The sequence below is a fragment of the Elgaria multicarinata genome, chromosome 1 (genome assembly GCF_023053635.1).
Source record: "Elgaria multicarinata webbii isolate HBS135686 ecotype San Diego chromosome 1, rElgMul1.1.pri, whole genome shotgun sequence".
Taxonomy (NCBI): Eukaryota; Metazoa; Chordata; class Lepidosauria; order Squamata; family Anguidae; genus Elgaria; species Elgaria multicarinata.
The window spans coordinates 202,051,855-202,071,048 of NC_086171.1; the positions used below are offsets into that span (position 1 = coordinate 202,051,855).

At 45.0% G+C, this 19,194-nt stretch overlaps 1 protein-coding gene across 1 annotated transcript; it reads right to left on the minus strand.

Annotated features, from left to right (window-relative positions):
* Positions 1 to 13,207: 13,207 nt before the first annotated feature.
* On the minus strand, positions 13,208 to 18,808 carry ANKRD60 (ankyrin repeat domain 60). Its single transcript, XM_063142034.1, has 4 exons — positions 18,523 to 18,808; positions 16,967 to 17,097; positions 15,512 to 15,677; positions 13,208 to 13,467 (listed from the first exon to the last, which is right to left on the minus strand). Exons 1-4 carry the CDS (start codon positions 18,806 to 18,808, stop codon positions 13,208 to 13,210), a joined length of 843 nt encoding a protein of 280 aa, XP_062998104.1.
* Positions 18,809 to 19,194: the final 386 nt, after the last annotated feature.

Sequence of the window (19,194 nt, forward strand, 5' to 3'; positions counted from 1 at the left end):
CCTTGTGCATCATTTGGACGCACACAGACTCAGCTGTGACCAGCCCAGATTTTCGGGCTGGTGTAGAAATGGCCTTAGTTTCACAATTGCCCAACATGGCAGCAATAGCTTTGCCACAGCGCATCTGGACTGATCTCATGACCCACTTCTGGGTCGCAGCCCATCAGTTGGACCACTGCTGTAGCCATTATGGAGAGCCATTTTGTTTAACGTAAAGAGAGGCAAAATACTTGCTGCTCCAATCTTTCTTCCCCACCTACCCAGATGGCCATGGAAAGGGAGAGGAGACTTTTCTAAGTAAAGTTATAAGCAAATTCAACAAATCATTCAGGTAATGGTTCTTCCTGGATTGGTTGAACTGGCTCTTTTACCATAAGCACCTAATATATTAGCAACAAACAACGTAACAAGAACTTTTCAGGATACATTTCCCCCTGCCCTGTAAAGGCCGTCCAGACTTGTCAAGTCACAACCTGACCACTTCCACGCCGCCAATGAAACGTGCGACATCTACAGATCTCTGCAGACATGGTTCCATTTTAGCCGATAATTCCAAAGACAAGTCAAACAGAAAGTGCTACATCTTAATGACAAATATTAGATGCCAGTCTATTTGATTAACATAATTCGTTTTTACGGTTGTTTTTTTGTTTTTTGTTTAACTTCCAGTTCAGTTATTTTCCCTCTCATTTAAGAGTGGGGGGGGGGAGAAGGATCGGAAAGGGGGCGGCCAAATCTCTTTTGACATGAAACACTAATGTGTCCTTTGCCGTGACCTTCCATCTGCAATGTTGCATTCTCACCTCTCTCTTGACTCCTCTGCAAATAAAAATCAGTTCCAACCACAGCTATTGGTCAAGAAGTTCTCCCGGCTCCCGCTGGCTCATCGCCAAACCTCTGGGGTTTCTGGAGCAAATAAAAAGGTCCTTCCTTATGACACATATTTAAATTTAGCACTAAAGCAAAGTGGAGGGTCGGGAGGGGGGTGGGGAGACGGAGGAAAATATGTAAAATGTCAGCGTCTGACAGGCAGAAAATTAGAATTCATTCCCCTGGGAATTAAATGGACTTTTCTGCTTCTAGTCACTAACTATGACAAGGTTAACATTTTTCAGCTTAATGACTAAGGACATTAAGTGTGCATGTGATTAAGGAATAAAATTACTAGAGGGTACTGGCTTAAGTGTGCTACAGCAGAGATGACAACAGAAGCAGAGGTATGTGAATCCCAGTGAGTTGGGACCATCCCCCATGGAGGAACCATGATTAGAGTGGGCATTCTTACATAAGGAACAGATAAATCTGGTCCACCTAACTTCAAGAGCCAGGCTACACATTACACCCAGTGACCCTGTTCAGACAACACACTAACCCATGCTGGTTAACCATTTTTGGGCCTAGGGCGACCATATGAAAAGGAGGACAGGGCTCCTGTATCTTTAACAGTGGTATTGAAAAGGGAATTTCAGCAGGTGTCATTTGTATATATGGGGAACCTGGTGAAATTTCCTCTTCATCACAACCGTTAAAGCTGCAGGGGCCCTGCCCTCTGTTAAATCTGGTCACTCTAGTATAGGTCCTACACCTTTAACTGTTGTGATGAAGAGGGAATTTCACCAGGTTCTCCATATATACAACTGACACCTGCTGAAATTCCCTTTTCTATGCAACTGTTAAAGATACAGGAGCCCCGTCCTCCTTTTCATATGGTCACCTTAAAATAAGCACTAGAAGCTAGGGACAGAACCACAATGGCTTAAGGCCCTGTTCAAACGTCTCACTAAGCCATGGTGGTTCAACATTTTGAGCTAAACATTATGGCTTAGCGTATCATGTGAACCATGACTTAGCATGCCGTGTGAAACATTCCCAACCGTGGTGGCTACATAATCACGGTTTAAATATATTAACTAACCATTCGCTGCAAAAGGTTTAGTGGCCTAACCATGGCTTAGTGTGTTGTCTGAACAGGCCCACTGTCTTGAGTTCAGCCTACCCTTCTCCCAGCACACTATTTTTCTAAGAACAGGGATGCTTTTTTTTGTTTTTAGCTTTTACGGGGGCTGGTTTTGTCTTACTAGAGAAGAACAGTTGTTGCTGAAGGAGGCCAGGCTTGGCTGTTTCTCCGAACATTTGATGTTATGGATCCTTGCAAGATGAAGAAGCAACTGTTTCTCAGTGAGGAAACCAGAGCAGTGGCAGCTAATTCCCATTGTGGTTGGTTGGGTGAAAGGCAGGGCAGCAAATGGTAAGCGGAGCGAGGGTTAACAGGTGGAGGTGGGGCTTAAGCACCACAGCATAAGCCTTTGAACTCACAGGTTTCTGCTCCAACAGAAACCCAATTCTCAGAAAGGTAAATTGAGGCTTTCTTTTTCGGGGGGGGGGGGTGACCTTTTGCCTGGCCTAATAAATGTATTGCATTAATATGGATTTTGGATTTTTTTTTCTTAGGATCAAACTTTGTTTTGTTTTTGCTTTTGGAAAGTTAGTAAATTGACCAAGATCATGAGTGCAAGGTGGGGGAGGCTGCCTGAACAACAAAACACATGTGAAAAAACACCCACTCTTTTGAACACACATTTTTTCCCTACTCCAACAGAAACCAGTCAACAAAAACAACCAGTACCCAGAGGACCTTTTCCTCTGCCGCTCCCAGATTATGGAATGACCTGCTGGGAGATATTCGTCAACTTAACAGTCTTCCGGATTTTAAGAAAGCTAAAAAGATTTATCTCTTCCAGCAGGCCTACCCAGTTGAATTTTAAGATGCCTTTTAACAATGTGCTGCTTTTGATAATGTATTAGTTTTGAATGTTTTAATTATATGTATTTTATGGCGTTTGCATTTGTGTTGTACCCCTCCATGATCTGGAGGGAGAGGTGGGTAACAAATTATTATTATTATTATTATTATTATTATTATTAAACCCATTTCACAGAAAAGCAGACTGATGCTACGATTAAGGAACTGGGGGGGAAATAAAATAGCAAGGAATAGGAGGGTCCTGGGCCCTCCAACACAGAGAGACGTACCATGATCGTTCCTGCATCCCAGGATGTCAGGTTAAAAAAATGAACGAAATAGAAAATAGGGGGAGGATTTTTAAAAGTTGAAAAATTAATAAAGGGTAGGCAGTGTTTGCTCCTTTCCCACAATTGTTCCCAGACCACTTGGGGGGGGATCTACACTACTGCTTTTAAAGCGCTTTAAAGCACTTTGAAAACGTTTTGAAACCTGTATATGCAGTGTGTCCTGGGCCCCAACAGTTGTCAAAACTGTTATAAAGCGCTTTAAAGCAGTAGTGTAGATCCCCCCACAAGTAAAAAACAATTAAGAATACTTTTTTAAAAAAATGTTAAGAATCTAAGCAATTGAAATAGCAAAGCTATGTGGCTGGTGCTTCCCTCAGAGGTCAGACTTGATGTGCTGCTGCCTGGTTCCATGCTTCACAGTCAAGGCTATCCTCACACACAGACTCACAACAAAAATGTAACACTCGTGCACACACAGCAAGAATGTGTGCAGTGTACACAAGGATAAACAGCAGAGTCCTGGCCCACAGGAGGGAGGGAGGGAGAGGAGGAGGAGAAAGTAGGGTGGCCACTTATGCATCACCCCCCCCAAAAAAATGAAATGAATCTCCAAAAAAGAGGACACCAATCTGCATAACATTTGCATATGCAAATTTATGTGTATGTTTAGAAATAATCATGATTTAAATAGAAATACAAGGTATTTCACCGTAGTGGGGAAGACCAACAGCGTGACCTGTGTGCCTGCTCCGTCTGGTGCTAAGCGTTGATGGGCAACTTCAACCCCCCCCCCCTTTTACAGTTTTTTTAATGTTAAACGTGACTTGCACTAGACACCTTTTTAAAGACAGGAAACTTTCAAAAATAGGCCTGCCGATTGCCAGCTCTTCAAAATTGAGGACTGCCCTCTGTGAAGTACGCCACCTGGCCACCAAGAGAGGAGTGCGCGTGCAAGGCAGCCACAGAGATTTGTTGAACTTGCTCGAGCTGGCTTCCTGTCAAGCGAGTGAGTCATGCGATCGCACAACGCAACGACACAACACAGTTGTAGAAGTTGTGGGGAGGGGGGTCTGGCTGGGGACTTTGGCCATTGGCCAGGCTGGCTTGGAATGATAGGCGTTGCAGTCCAATGCATCTGAAGGGCACCAAGTTGGAGAAGGCCAGTGAAGGTCCTGAGACAGTTCGCTTGATTGGGTGTGATTTAGTTCGTTTTGTAGAGCGAGTTACTTTCCCCCCTTCCTCTGGTGGTCTGATCTATATGCCGCGTTCTCCTTGCTCAAACCCCGGCCTCTTATTGCTTTTGGTCCCCAGCCTCATTCCCTCGTCCTTCTTCTCTGCTATGAGCCACATAAGTCACTTATCCGACTCTAATCCCAGTGTGGCCAAATCATTTTCAATCTATTTGCTCTGTTCAAGAGTCCCCCCTCCAAACCCGCATTCTGTAGCCTCAGCACATTTGAGTCACTTGTGAAATTACATCTTGCTCAAGGTCACTGTGCTGAATTAAAATGCTCTCCAGAACAGCCCACCATCCCTGCACCTGCATTAACTCACATCTGATTTATTTATCCTGCTTATTATCATTGACGAATATTAAGTCAATAGAAACTGGGAATTCAAACATACAGCTCTCTCGCTCTCGCTCTCTTCACCCCCTCCCATCCCTTCCCAAACCAGGCATAAAATGCTAATCAGAAGTGCTTCCCCCCCCCCGCCCAAATCCTATCATCATGAAACAAGAAGGGTTTTGCTGACACCCACGGGCCATCTATGTGACGCCACTTTGCCTATTCATTGCCCCCAAACCCCGCTGCATCACTGCTGCGAAGAAGCATCAACAGGGTTATGTGGTAGGAGTAAGCACGGACTATCCAGCCAAGAGGAATCACAGCACTGTTGTAAGATGGCGAGAATGGGCAGCGAATATCGAGGGACCGAAAAACGCAAAAAACATTTGTTGTTGTTTTCTAGCAACTCTGCGCAACTTTGAAAGCCCGTAGCAGTGCTGCTACAGTTCACTGAATTTATGCAATATTCATCAGAACTACAGTTACTTTCATTCCCCAGAGGTTAATATCGCAATGGCGGCCGTTACTAGGCTTGTCAATCCCGCCTCCTCCCCTGCATTTTGTTCCTTTCCTGCACTGGGATCTGCCCCTAACCACACCCACTCTCATAATCCTAACCCAGTGGTTCCCAAAGTGGACAGTACTGCCCCCTTGTGGGCAGTGGGATTGCATAGGGGGGCGTTAAGAGGCAGGGGGGTGCTCGAGGTGGTCTTTTCTGAGAAGCACCTCTCCAGAAGGTCTTAACCCCAGGGACATTTTTATGAGAGAAGGTAGTTTGGTCCCAAGCCATATAGGGGAAGAATCCACACATGTATTGATACTGTTTAAGAAGAGTCCTTTTAACGGTGAATTGAAATGTTTCAGAAGCACCAAAATGCTAATGAAGAGACATACCCTGCTTGGTGTGCCCCGCCACACCGGCTGCAAAACAGAGGCGTTCGCTCTCTTTTCCCTCCCTCTCTCGGCAAGCCTGTGGTGGGTGCTTTGGATTTTGAATAAATATTCAATTAACTGTTACTGTTTTGAATTTTTTTGTTATTATCTTCCTTAGTGGGTCGTTGAAAACCGCTATTCTGAATAATGATTTTTATAGGGTAGGGTAGGGGGCTCTGGGCATGAGTTTGCGGAACCAAGGGGGCGGTTACCTGAAAAAGTTTGAGAACCACTGTCCTAACCGAAACCACAATTGACGGTCAACAAACAACTGTAGTGACATTAGAGCAATGTAAAAAAAATTGGTAAATGTGCACATCGAAAAGCACAATTTCGCAGGGAATAGTACTATGTAGCTGCGAGTTGGCGGCTGTGTCATATAAACAACGGGGCACAACTGCTCAGCCACGATGGGGTATATAGAGCATATAAACAAGCCTCCTGACTTCCATGTTAGTTTCTAGGGATGGGCGAATCTTTCCATTTCACATTCTCCTGCATTCGAATTACATAAATCTCAAGCCTTTTCTGACTCAGATATGAAAAACTTTGAAAATTTGGATAAATCCTTATAAAAAAAATGAACTGAAATGAAATTCTCACCCATCTGCACCAGCCAAATTGAATAGGTACATTTATTCCCAGCATGGAGAGGACCATGATGTACCTGCAAATCATATAAGTGTTAACAACAAGGAACCTGTCAGAATAAATAGGTGGCAACCCCAATCAAGCACCCCAAATATGGTTGAATACAGAGGCATACAAACCCAGACTTCTAAGAACAAAGCACTCAAACCCCTGGATCAGGAGGGACAAATCGGACCATTTCAGTTTCTCCCACATTCAGATTTTTGAAATCTCGTGTTCTTTTTGCCCCGAATCTGGAGAACTGCAGGAAATTTGTTAAATTGTATTCAAAACCAAACTGAAACAAAGTTCTCATCCATACCTAGTTGTTTCCCAAGACTTTTATCTGCAGCTGGGTCGATGCTATTCAGCCATCCTGCAACAGAGTATACCTGCTTAGACAGCATTGAGGTGGCACAGGACAACCCTGCAACAAAAATAACACTGCCCCATCTTGACACGAGTCAGGACTTGAAGAAGCAATCGTACTCAGGGTGTATTTTTCATATATTTAATTAATTTTTATTGCAAAATTTCAACAAAAGAAAACCAAAAAGAGGGGGGGAGTGTCGTTATTTATTTATTTATTATTACATTTTTATACCGCCCAATAGCCAAAGCTCTCTGGGCGGTTCACAAAAATATATTATATTATATAGATATAATAGTTATATAGATTTGAATAAATCAATTACAATGCATACATTATAGATAGATAGATAGATAATTTCCCAGCTTTCTGAGAATCAAATATCCACACAAGTATCCATTCCCAAGTGCTGTCAATATACCACCTGTTCCAGTGTTAAAAGCAATTGTACTCAGGTTGTACCTGGTATGAAACCCACCCATGGCATAGATAGAGATGGCACTGCAAAGCGCATTCAAAGAGCAACAGACACCTGGAGTTCTCTTAAGAAAACAATGCTTAAAGCAACCTGCTAATGAATTTCCTGTCTGTGTCCAAAGTGCGCAAATTGTTCCTACCTTTGTGATGCAAGGAGCTACTTCAGTTTAGCCTGCTATGTATTATTGTTAATAGCGTTATTTTCTCTCTTTTCTTGTTCGTAGAGGTTTTTCTAGACAGACTTGATGGGCTTTACTGGGTCATACCGTCTTTTACTGATTCAGGGATTTCCTGACAATTGAGCATGTTTTAAGTATGACTGCTTTCTGGATGATGCTGTGGATGTACTTTGGTAGGCCTAGGGTGACCATACAGAAAGGACAGGTCTCCTGTATCTTCAACAGTTGTATAGGAAAGGTAATTCCAGCAGGTGTCATTTGTATGCATGCAGCACCTGGTGAAATCCCAACTTCATCACAACAGTTCGAGCAGCAGGAGCTTTGCCCTCTTGACCAGATACAAAAGAGGGCAGGGCTCCTGCAGCTTGAACTGTTGTGATGAAGAGGGAATTTCACCAGGTGCTGTATTATTATTATTATTATTATTATTATTATTATTATTATTATTATTATTATTATTATTTATTTATTTATATAGCACCATGACACCTGCTGGAATTACCTTTCCTATACAACTGTTGAAGATACAGGAGCCCTGTCCTCCTTTCCATACGGTCAGCCTAGGTAGGCCCAGTTTTTGAAGGTTTTCTGTAGTTTTTTTATGCAATGCCAGTGACTGATGTGACTAACTGAATAATTGTGACCTTTTCCTGTTACCATAGTTCTTTAACTTTCTTAGCCAGTGGTGTATATTATTCTATCTATAAATAATAATAATATGCAGTGCCCTGCTTGCCAAGCTGGCTGGGTTGTTTGGTACTTTCCAGATCCTTGAAGGCTTCTGTAGGAGGAATGGGAGGGAGGCGCCATCTTGTCCTTCACCACAATAAACATGTTGTGGGGGCTCAGACTGGTCATGGTGGGGTGGTGATGATTGGCAGATGTCCAGGCTGCTCTTGTCAGTGGTGGAAGCTGGTGGCTCTAACATCAGTGGGGATCTGCTCCAGGTTTCAGTGAAAACCAGTCAGTACTCTAAAGGAGCTATCCAGGATGCAACCTGAAGGAGATTCACCACCCCACTAACATCGGAGCCCCCAGCCTCCATGATTTGTCTGTTCATTCTAGCCTGCCAAGAGTGAAATAATGACATCTGCAAGAGCTCATGAAACATGGACAAGGAGAGAGATACACATAGAATAATAGAATAGCAGAGTTGGAAGGGGCCTACAAGGCCATCGAGTCTAACCCCCTGCTCAATGCAGGAATCCACCCTAAAGCATCCCTGACAGGTGGTTGTCCAGCTGCCTCTTGAAGGCCTCTGGTGTGGGAGAGGCCACAACCTCACCAAGCAACTGATTCCATTGTCATACTGCTCTAACAGTCAGGAAGTTTTTCCTGATGTCCAGCCGGAATCTGGCTTCCTTTAATTTGAGCCCATTATTCCATGTCCTGCACTCTGGGACGATCAAGAAGAGATCCTGGCCCTCCTCTGTGTGACAACCTTTTAAGTATCTGAAGAGTGCTATCATGTCTCCCCTCAATCTTCTCTTCTCCAGGCTAAACATGCCCAGTTCTTTCAGTCTCTCTTCATAGGGCTTTGTTTCCAGACCCCTGATCATCCTGGTTGCCCTCCTCTGAACACGCTCCAGCTTGTCTGCATCCTTCTTGAATTGTGGAGCCCAGAACTGGACGCAGTACTCTAGATGAGGCCTAACCAGGGCCGAATAGAGAGGAACCAGTACCTCATGTGATTTGGAACCCTCTGTTTTGGAACCTATAACCCTCTGTTATCAGGGTTTGGCAGACCTCAGGTTTGCAAGATCTACTTTTGTATTTTTACTAGGCTCCCAAGAGCCGCCAACCAGAACCTGGTGCAAAACACATACACCTAGCACTAAAGAATCCTGAGCCCAGGGTTTCGTTTTGAGTACCAGAACCAAAGAGAGCTCCTAGCCCTCCCACACAAAAATCCGCTCCAATCATTTCAGCAGCCTAACAGGTGGGCGTCATTTTCTTGCTGCTATTGTTATACCATTGAGGGGCAGCAATCCTTCCTGATCTACTGCAAATCCAAGTCAGAAATCTTTGCCAATCGACTGCAAATCATCCAGGGCTCCACCAGTAGATCCACACCTACTTTTTGCCTAACCCTGCTCTATATCGCTCATGGATGCCCCTGATGTTCATCCCTACCTAAATATGAAGCCAGACTACAACGTAGCTGCTATATGAATGTTCTTGAACATCTCTGAACTCCAAGACTGAAAATGGTAGAATAAAATGTATGGCCAAAGCAAAGTAGTCTCTTTACAGAGGGGGGGGGAGTTCTGAGTCAAGCAGCACCAACTAACAATGAAAACAGACATTACTAAAATTAGACATCAAGCAGTTTGTGAAAATATCCTGAGCATTTGCACATACCGGCTTGTGTGAAGGCATTCAAATGCTAGCTACAAACGCTATTTTGTATTTTAAGATGCTTTAGCAGATCAAAAACAACCGCACCTCATGTTGAGCACCTTCAGGTAGAAAGGCAATAAATGAATCCTAGACATAGGGCTGGCCCTACCATTAGGCGGACTGAGGCGGTCACCGCAGGTGGCAGATGCTGGGTGAGATGGAGGGGTGGCAGGAAGACAGCACTGTGTTTCCAAAGCACCCTGCCCTGCACCCCCTAAGCTACCCTGGTCCTGTAATGATTCAGGTTTCCATAACTAGAATCATAGAATAGCAGAGTTGGAAGGGACCTACAAGGCCATCGAGTCCAACCCTCCTAGGAGGAGGAGGGGCAGATTACAATTACTCCAGAGACAAAACCAAATAAATATTTAACAGAATTCGCTTTACTTAAAAAGGTTTAGTGAATAATAACATGACAGAAACAGTTAACCCAAACAGGAATCAAATATATTCCACTCCCCTTTCAAACCACAGTTCTCTGTGAAGAGCAGTGTTGGTTTTGCTGGACCAACAACAGTTGCTTATCCCTGTCCTTAAGTGCCCTGGTTGCTTGTCTCTCTCTGTGTGTGGAGTGTACTCTTCAATAAACTGCGGACTGTCTCCTTCTCTACCACGCGGCTGGTTTCTCCATCCTTGCTTCCCTTTTCTCCTCCTTCACTCCCTTTCTGTTTCTTCTTCTTCGTCGTCGTCGTCCTCCTCCTCCTCCTCCTCTTCCTCCAACTCAACCGCCCTTCTTCAGTAGGTTTGCTCTCCCCTCACTCTATTCCGTGCTCCTCTGACTTTACTCACCCAACATTCCAAGGCCCTCACAGACAGGCATTACACTACGCTTATGTGCAGTGGTGAATGTTGTCCTATCGCCAGGGCCTAAATAAAATCCAGCAGCCACTGTCATTGGCTTCTGTAGTTGGAATAGGAGGAGGGCACCATATCGTCCTTCACCTCAGTCAATAAAATGCCTGGAGCCGGCCCTGTTGGACTTACATGGAGTAAGTGTGTGTAAGTCGTTGCATTCATCATACCCTGCCTCTTCCTTCCCTTCCTTTCCTAGTCTCCCCTACTGTTAAATTTCCAGTTGTAAGCTCTTTGGGGCGAGGACATGGCTTTTAAAAATGGTTGCTGTGTTGCTCCGTAGTGTCGCGTATATCATTCCTGGCATAATCATCCTAATAAATAAATACACTGTTCATTATGGAAAGCAACAGTCCTTCAGGCAATGTTTTGCTCTCATTTTCAGTGGCCTAGTTTATTCTTCCCAGACATGACAGGTAAATGTACCTACTAGAGGATAGCTAGGCACACAGTGTCTCTGGCAGGAGCCACGAATCCATCACCTACCCGCATCTAGGTCCCCCTCTGGGACAGATTGAATCAGCAGTCTAGAAGACCAGCCTCACCCACCCTTCTGCCTGGAGATGATGGATGTTGGACTGCAGCTTCTATCATCCCCAGCCAGCACAGTTGCAGTCCAACATTTCTGGAGGTTGTCAAGTTAGGTGACGACGCTGCCCTTGAATGCTGTCCATCCTTTACTGCTTTGCCACCAGCTTGGGACATGCTCACAGCATGCAATACGTTTCCTCTGCCCTGATGCAACTGGAGAAGAAGTTGCTCCCAAAACTGCCTCTTATACATTTCTCCATGAATATGCAAAGCGTTCCTTAACCAGTAGCATCTTTCAATAACAATCCGGGCATCTGTCAGGAATACGACGAAAACTACCACAATTAGACAACAGCTTTACTTTTTTTGTTTTTTTAAGGGAGAACACAAAAGGGGTGTGCAAATCAGAAAAGGCGCAAAGAAGCTCTTCCATGCACTATATTTGGAACATTCAGTGTGCTACACACAAAGAGATGCACCTGGATATTTTGATGTGTAAATAGATGGGACTGTTTATTGTATCCAAAGAGGGAAGTTTGCTCAGGCAGCTTCAACCATGAGCAACTTCCTTTCCTTGTGCCGTGTCTTTCCTCTTTGGCTGTGGCAATGCTGTGTGGCCAGCCAAATACAGAAAGCGACCCTGCATTTGTCTGGCTATGTGGGATCATTTCTTCAGCCAACTCTTGTTTTTACCCATTGGTCTCTTAAGAATTCCTGGCCCCAAGATGAGGAATAATAATATTAATAAAAAAAACACCCGCTCAACCGCCTGTAGTTTACTGGTTGGTGTCTGATCCTTGCCTGCCCCCTGCTGGTTGATGCTAGAATGACAGAACCGTTGCTCAAGCTGCAAGAGGCGTTCAAAAAGCTCCATCCGATGAGCGTTTTATTGCACGCTTGTTACTGGGCACTCACGGAGTTTGCTCAGGTTTGCTCCACGCCCCTCCTGGTCTTCCTTGCACGACAAAAAAACCCCTAAGTCCGATTTTTTTTAAACTCGGAATCGCCGCTCTCTGCTGCTGTGTGCAGGAGAAGCATAGCCATTAGAACAGCGGACTCAATGGGCCTCGTGCTCGTTCTGTACTTCCTCTTTTGAAAGAGGAAGTAACTTGAGGTAGGAAAACACAGGCGGAGAAGCGACGGTAGGGAGCGTGTTAACCCCCGGTGTGATGGCGCTTAAAAAGAAACTGGAAAACATGTCTTCCATAGTGAAATACTTTAAACTTAGGAGGCATTCTGATGTAGGGAGCAGTGAAGAACAAATTTGAACTATTTGTTAATTGGTTCAGGGCATGACCTGGAAGGCATGTGGTGGTGTAATGACCTCATCTTTGGCAGCGTCTATGGAGACCAGCTGAGGTCAACACATTTGAGGTGGGATATAAACTGAATAAACACCATCACGGAACAGCACCCCTTTCAGTTTTCTACCAAAGAATTTGAGAATTCCTCTCCATCTCATAATAATATGGCAGGGGAGGCACAAATTGATCTTAGCAGGCAGGAAGGTTTAAACTTCCTCATCCCTGAGATCTGAGAAGCGAGGGAAGAGTGTGAACCTGAGACTATACATCTGTACATGTGCAATGCAGGACTGGGGGGGGGGGATATACACACACACACACACAGAGTGAGTGTGAGTGTGCATGTGCCTACATGTGCAGATGCAGTTCCCAACCTGCCACCCAGTGCTGCAGGTGATCCTTGGGGGGGAGCAAAATGGTTGCCCACCCCTTTTCTAAAGTAACAGTGTCTTGGACTAGGGTAGAATTTAGAAACTTGCCTGACCCACACCCATCATGGCAGTATCCCATCCTTTGCAGGTTTCCTAGAGAGGCTAGGACCTGAGCCAGCAGGTTGTGGACAAAATTTACTGCCCAAAATATTGCACACCAAACTTGCCTTCCAAGATTAGGGTTTAGACTACCTTAGAATTAGACCAGCCATTTCCCAAGAGTGCTACCAATGGGGTCCCTAGGGATAAGGCCTTGATCCCAACCTCCCACCCCCAATGCAGGGATTCTAAGGCAAACCTGTGTGTTTGAGAAAGACAACAGCAGCTCATTAACACAACCATCACTTACACAACCAAGTAGCCCTGCTTTTAAAATTAAAATTAAATCCTGTATTAAAAAGAATTAGAGTCTGCACTTCTGAAGGAAACGCTCCGTGATGCCCCCAAGCAAGGTGGTATTCAGCCAGCCATTTAGGCCTTACACGTCTTAGGCCTGGAATCAAGTTTCCACGTTCTTGACCGTGCGGCAGGCGTTTCTTTTACCCGATCGCATCATCCACTGGTGCCGGGAGAGATGCCGCTCACTTTCCTTCTGCCCCCACAGGCGGGCTAAGACCACAGCGTTATGCCCCTCATAGTCCCCATCATTGATCTTGGCCCCGTAGGTAAGAAGCATATCTATACATTCACCCTTGCCTGACGTGACGGCAACATGGAGGGCTGTTCTACCTAGCGGCGTTTTCCTTTTTAAATCAGCCCCTGCAGAGAAAACGGGGCATCCTAAGAATTTCATAGGCCTGAGTTTAACCCAAAAATAAAATTTAAAAAAAGAAACTTAGCTAAGACAATCAACTTCTGAACAACAAATGCTTTTTCAGTGCTCAGCAGGGATAGGCTGTTCTCTCCAATCTGCTGATCCAATCACCTTTCCCCTGCCAGAAGAGGGGGTGGAGCCTGGGAAAGAAGCTGGCGGGTGGGATGGAAAACTCTATGGGACATACCTGGGCCCCAGACCAGGGCCAGATGTACACCAACACTTTGAAAATGGTTTGAAAACTGTATATGGAGCATGTCCTGGGCCCCAACCGTTGTCACTACTGTTATAAACCATTTTAAAGCAGTAGTGTAGATCCTGCCCAGGAGTTCCCCATGCCTGCTTTACCGTATCCACCATCTTTTTAAGCCAGCCACATCGACAGATAATTACGTTAGAATACTGTATACAGTTCTGGTGACTGCACCTCAAAAAGGACATTGTTGAATTGGGAAAAGTGCAGAAAAGAGAGACTATAATGATCAGGGGGCTGGAGCAACTCCCCTATGAGGAAAGGTTACAATTTTGGGGACTGTTTAGCTTGGATAAAAATCAAGAGAAGGGAGACATGATATAAGAGTACAAAATTATGCATGGGGTGGAGAAGTCCTGCATTTGTTGGGAGTTGAAGGACATTTTTCTATCTAAATATCCATAGGATTGTGCCCTAAGTGAATTTAAAATGGCGGGGGGGGGGGGGGGAGAGAGAATTGTACATGCTCAGAGTATTCCTTTTTTTAAAAAAAAAAATCAGGGCTTGTTTTTTCCTCTAATGTATCATGAGTGTAGAAGCAGCTGTAAAGCATGGGACGGGATGAGAAATGTTAGTTCTGTGCTTCACAACTGAGGTAATATACATGGCCATCTAAAGGGAGCCCCATAAGAGCATTCAGTCCAGGGTCTAAAATTACTTAGCTGCACCACTGGAATTAGTTGTGCAGTTCTTTGGTTCACTGGTCTGAGGAGAAGAGAGCGGCCAGTGAGAGAGGGGCACACAAATGTGATTGGTTTTCATAAAGTATCTTCAATGTATTTGGGGGGGGTGAGGGGGGATCATAGACATGCACTTCATTACATTTTATTTGTATGCTGCCTTAAGATCCCAGTGATAATAGGGTGGGATACAGATGTTTTAATAAATAAAATAAATAAATTCCAACCTGTTGCACAATTCAGGAAGGGAATAACTTTGGTATAAAGCCAACTGGTGCAGAATAGGTTTCCCGGAGACTTCCAGTCAGGGGTGGATTAAGAAATGGGCTGAGTTCACACAACACAGTAACCTACCCAATATGGGTTATTGTAGAACTGTGGGTTCTACAATAGACAACTGTGGATTGTCTGAACGCAGCACTTTTTCCATGAGGTTGCTCGTTAACCATGCATGGTGACTTGCTAACCACCCTGAACAATCCAACAACAAGCCAAGACGTCTTATTCAAGAAAAATAAACCACACTGCATGATTAACAAGCCACCCTGCAGAAAATCCTCTGTGTTTAGACAACATGATAACTCGCTATGCAGAAAATTCACTGCCTTCAGACAACTCAATAATCCATTATACTAGGAAGAGTAATCAAAGGTTACCACCCAGCATTAGGGGGTGCCTGTAGTTAAACAGTGTTAGATTGCCTTCTCTGAAGATGTGTATAAAACGACTGATGAAGTAAGTTGATTTCAACTACTTTTAAACCCGCCCTAGATTGCACTTATTGCCTCTGATACCAAATGCTGCTTTGCCACGGTTTCTCTATATAAGGCAACTCTGCCGTAAGTCACACCAGACTTTACTACATATTTAAGCCAAAGTAATCTCATCTTTGTTATCTTACATCCTAGTTATCTCCAACATATTTAGAAACCCCTCATTATATGAGGCCCTAAGCCATGGCTTACTTGGCTTGTTCCTAAACCCAGCACTGCCTGCAGTATGGAAAATGTCAAAGGAAGATAGTTATAAAGATCCCTGCTGAGCATAGAATACTACCATTTTGAAGCAGAAATTCCACAGCTTCCAAGTGGCCCCTGCGCGTGGCAATAAATAAGGCCACAAACATGCGATGTGCTAACCAGTCATTCCTCTGTTCTGGTCCCATTAGGTTTGCATTTGCAGTTCTGAAATAGGAGGTCTTTGTAGCTCCTATTCTTTTCAGCTGGCATTGGAAGATACAAAACAGAATGTAAGTGTTCATTTATATTTATAACACTGATATACCACTCTATAGCTAAACAGATTCTGGAGCAGTGAACAACAACAGACAAAAGGAATAAAACATCAATTTTTTTTAAACCCCCCCCCCCCAAAAAAAACCTCCAACAACTCCGGAATACCAGTATAAACAATAGCTGGTCAACAAAGGAATGCTTGTTGAAATAAGATGTGTTCAGCAGGTGCCAAAAACAACACAATGTTGTCCAGAGGCAGTGAGTTCCATAGAAAGGGGCCACCACACTGAAGGCTCTACTTCAGGTAGACTCCAACTGGCCCATTGTCCCTGTGGAACCACCAGGAGCCTGCCCTCTGATGGCTTCAGTGATCGGGCAGGTTGCTAAGAGAGAAGGCGCTCTGTCATTATCGAAACAGAGGAAACCTATTGCATGCTGGGAGTGTGTCCCAAGCTGGTGGCAAAGCAGTAAAGGACAGACAGCATTCAGGGGGCAGCGTCAAGCGGGGACATGACTGGACACCCGCCGAGGGCCCATTTCCCAGAAAGGGTCCAACTGACAACAGATCCCTGGATATTTTTTTTAAAAAAGAAAATAATGGCAGTGGGAAGATGTCAAAGTGACACCAGCCAAGACTCTCCCGCGACACTCTTTCACACCCAGGGCCCCACCGTTGAAAGGGTGGCCATCCATCATACTTCGGGGAAGGGGGAATCCAAAGAAGAGCTTCTAATGCTAATTTCAAAGTATGGGCAGGAACATGTGGAGACAGGCAATCCTGGCAGTTTAGGACTAAGTTACCTGAAGGTCAAAGACAGTAGTTTCAGTTCTCTGGACTGCCAGAGGTTTAGTGTTGTAAACTACGGCAGGCCAGAGAGTAGGCCATGCAGCTCGACAGCGTGCACGGAGTCCCAGCTCAGTTCCACAGGAGAGGGGACAATGGCTGGCCATGGGGTTGAATCTAGTCCAGAACCAGATTCAGGCCAAGGCTGAATTGGCCCGCTTCACCTCAGATTCAGGCTCTGGGACCGAGGCGGAGCACAGCCCTAATAGAAATGTGAGCAAAAGAAAGAAAGAGGCAGCGAGAAAGCGCATGCCTGCAAGAGAACAGAATGTGACCTAGGAGGCCACTGACCTTGGGACATTTAACATCCTCCTCCATCCTACTAGTGAAATGTTAATTTCCTCAGCATAAGTCACACTTCCAAATCAAATCACCCATTGCAGTTTCTGGAGAAGGAATATCCAATTATTTACACAAGCAATCCAAACCAACCGATTTGATTTTTCCTTTTGCAGCTGCAGTCACCAAAAGCCCCCAAGCATCTTCTGGCCAGATCCGCATGGAGAGAGTTCCTCCAGGAATAATGTCGTTCTTCCTAAACGTAGAGTCATCAGCGAGATCCACTGTAGAGGCAAACCAAACCAAGAAGCAAACAAACAAAATCCAGTGGGCTGAGAGGAAGAGGAAGTGAGGCATAGAATTTGGATTGTTGGTGGAGAATCGTTTCAGCTAGCACAGAGCATGCACAGCCCTGGCCCTTCCTGACATGTAGTCAGGAGAATATAGCCATCCATGCACCCCTCAGTCCAATTTCATGCGAACCTTGGTCTCATTTCAAAAGTGCTCTGCATGCAGTCAGTTCAGCTCTCTAGAAAGAGGAATTTGTCCCTTACCGGACAGTCCGTGGGCAGGAATCAAAAGAGTGTGTGTGTGTGTGAGAGAGAGAGAGAGAGAGTAACCCTCACACTTTTAACCCTGGCCCTGCCCATTGCTGCCTTTGCCCCGCTCATTGCTGTTATTTATTTATTTATTTATTTATTTATTTATTTCATTTATATACCGCTCCCATAGCCAGGGCTCTCTGGGCGGTTTACAGAAATTCTAAAATTGAGATAAAAACAAGTATACAAAATTTAAAATTCTAAAACACAGAACATACACACATAAAGCATTAAAAACCGTTAAAAAACTAAACATGTGGGTGATTAAGATGTGCTGCCATATGCCTGGGCAAAGAGGAAAGTCTTAACCTGGCGCCAGAAAGATAGCAGCGTTGGTGCCAGGCGAGCCTCATCAGGGAGATCATTCCACAGTCTGGGGGCCACCACTGAAAAGGCCCTGTCCCTCGTTGCCACACTCCGAGCCTCTCTCGGAGTAGGCACCCAGAGGAGGACCTTAGATGTTGAACGTAGCGACCGGGTATATTCACGTCGGGAGAGGCGTTCCGTCAGGTATTGTGGTCCCAAGCCATGTAAGGCTTGTGGCCCCCAACAAATTACCCACAAGCCATTGCTAGAAAAGGGTTGCCCCACCCCCCTTTGTTTGAGTAATAAATATTATAATGCTAGAATTTCTCCATGAAGGCTAACAATCAAGGCAGGATCAGGGTTTTTTGATGGACAGTGCTTGGAAACGTATCACTTTCAGAAAAGCAGGCTCTGCAAGTTGTACTCCTCTCCTGTGCCCCATTGCTGTGGGTTGGGTGACCGTATGAAAAGGAGGACAGGGCTTCTGTGTCTTTAATAGTTGTTTAGAAAAGGGAATTTCAGCAGGTGTCATTTGTATGCATGCCGCACCTGATGAAATTCCCCTTTCTGTACAACAGTTGAAGCTGCAGGAGCCCTGCCCTCCTAACCAGAAACAAAAAAGGGCAGGGCTCCTGCAGCTTTAACTGTGGTGATGAAGAGGGCATTTCACCACATGCTGCATGTGTACAAATGACACCTGCAGAAATTCCTTTTCTAAACAACTGTTAAAGATATAGGAGCCCTGTCCTCCTTTCCATTTGGTCACCCTAGGTGTAGCTGTTGCATACAAAGGGAGCTCACCTTCATCCAGATACTGGAGCCGTTGGAAGTTCACAGGGATCCCAACCAAAAGCTCCAGACGGCTCTTCAGATTCTTTATGGTTAATTCGCGGTAACATTCGTTCACCGTGTAGAGCTCCTGAGCCTCGACCACGTACAACTTGACATTGAACACTCGGGACTGGGGAGACCCAAACTCCCCTGAACGTATTGATCGCTGTTTTGAGAGGGGAGAGATGCGAGAACTTGTCCCCCTGAACTGGGAAGCGATGTTTGGTGGGTGATTTTTCTTCTTCCTCTTCTGCATCCTCTGTGCAAGTCCTTTCCTCGGAGGGTTGCCGCCTGAACCTTTAAGGACACTCAAAGCAATGATGTCATGACACAGGAACAATGCAAGACCAACAAATCATCAGGCCACAACCAGTGTGATGTCACGCTGCCGCTAGGACACCCACCTTTGAAAACTCAGAACTGATGGTTGAAGGAGCAGAACTCCCTGCAGCAAAGTGAATAAAGGGGGGAGGGATCTACACAACTGCTTTTAAAGCGCTTTAAAGCACTTTGAAAACATTTTGAAAACTGTATATGCAGTGTGTCCTGGGCCCTAACAGTTGTCAAAACTGTTATAAAGCGCTTCAAAGCGCTTTAAAGCAGTAGTGTAGATCCCCCTAAGGCAGTGGTTCTCAACCTTCC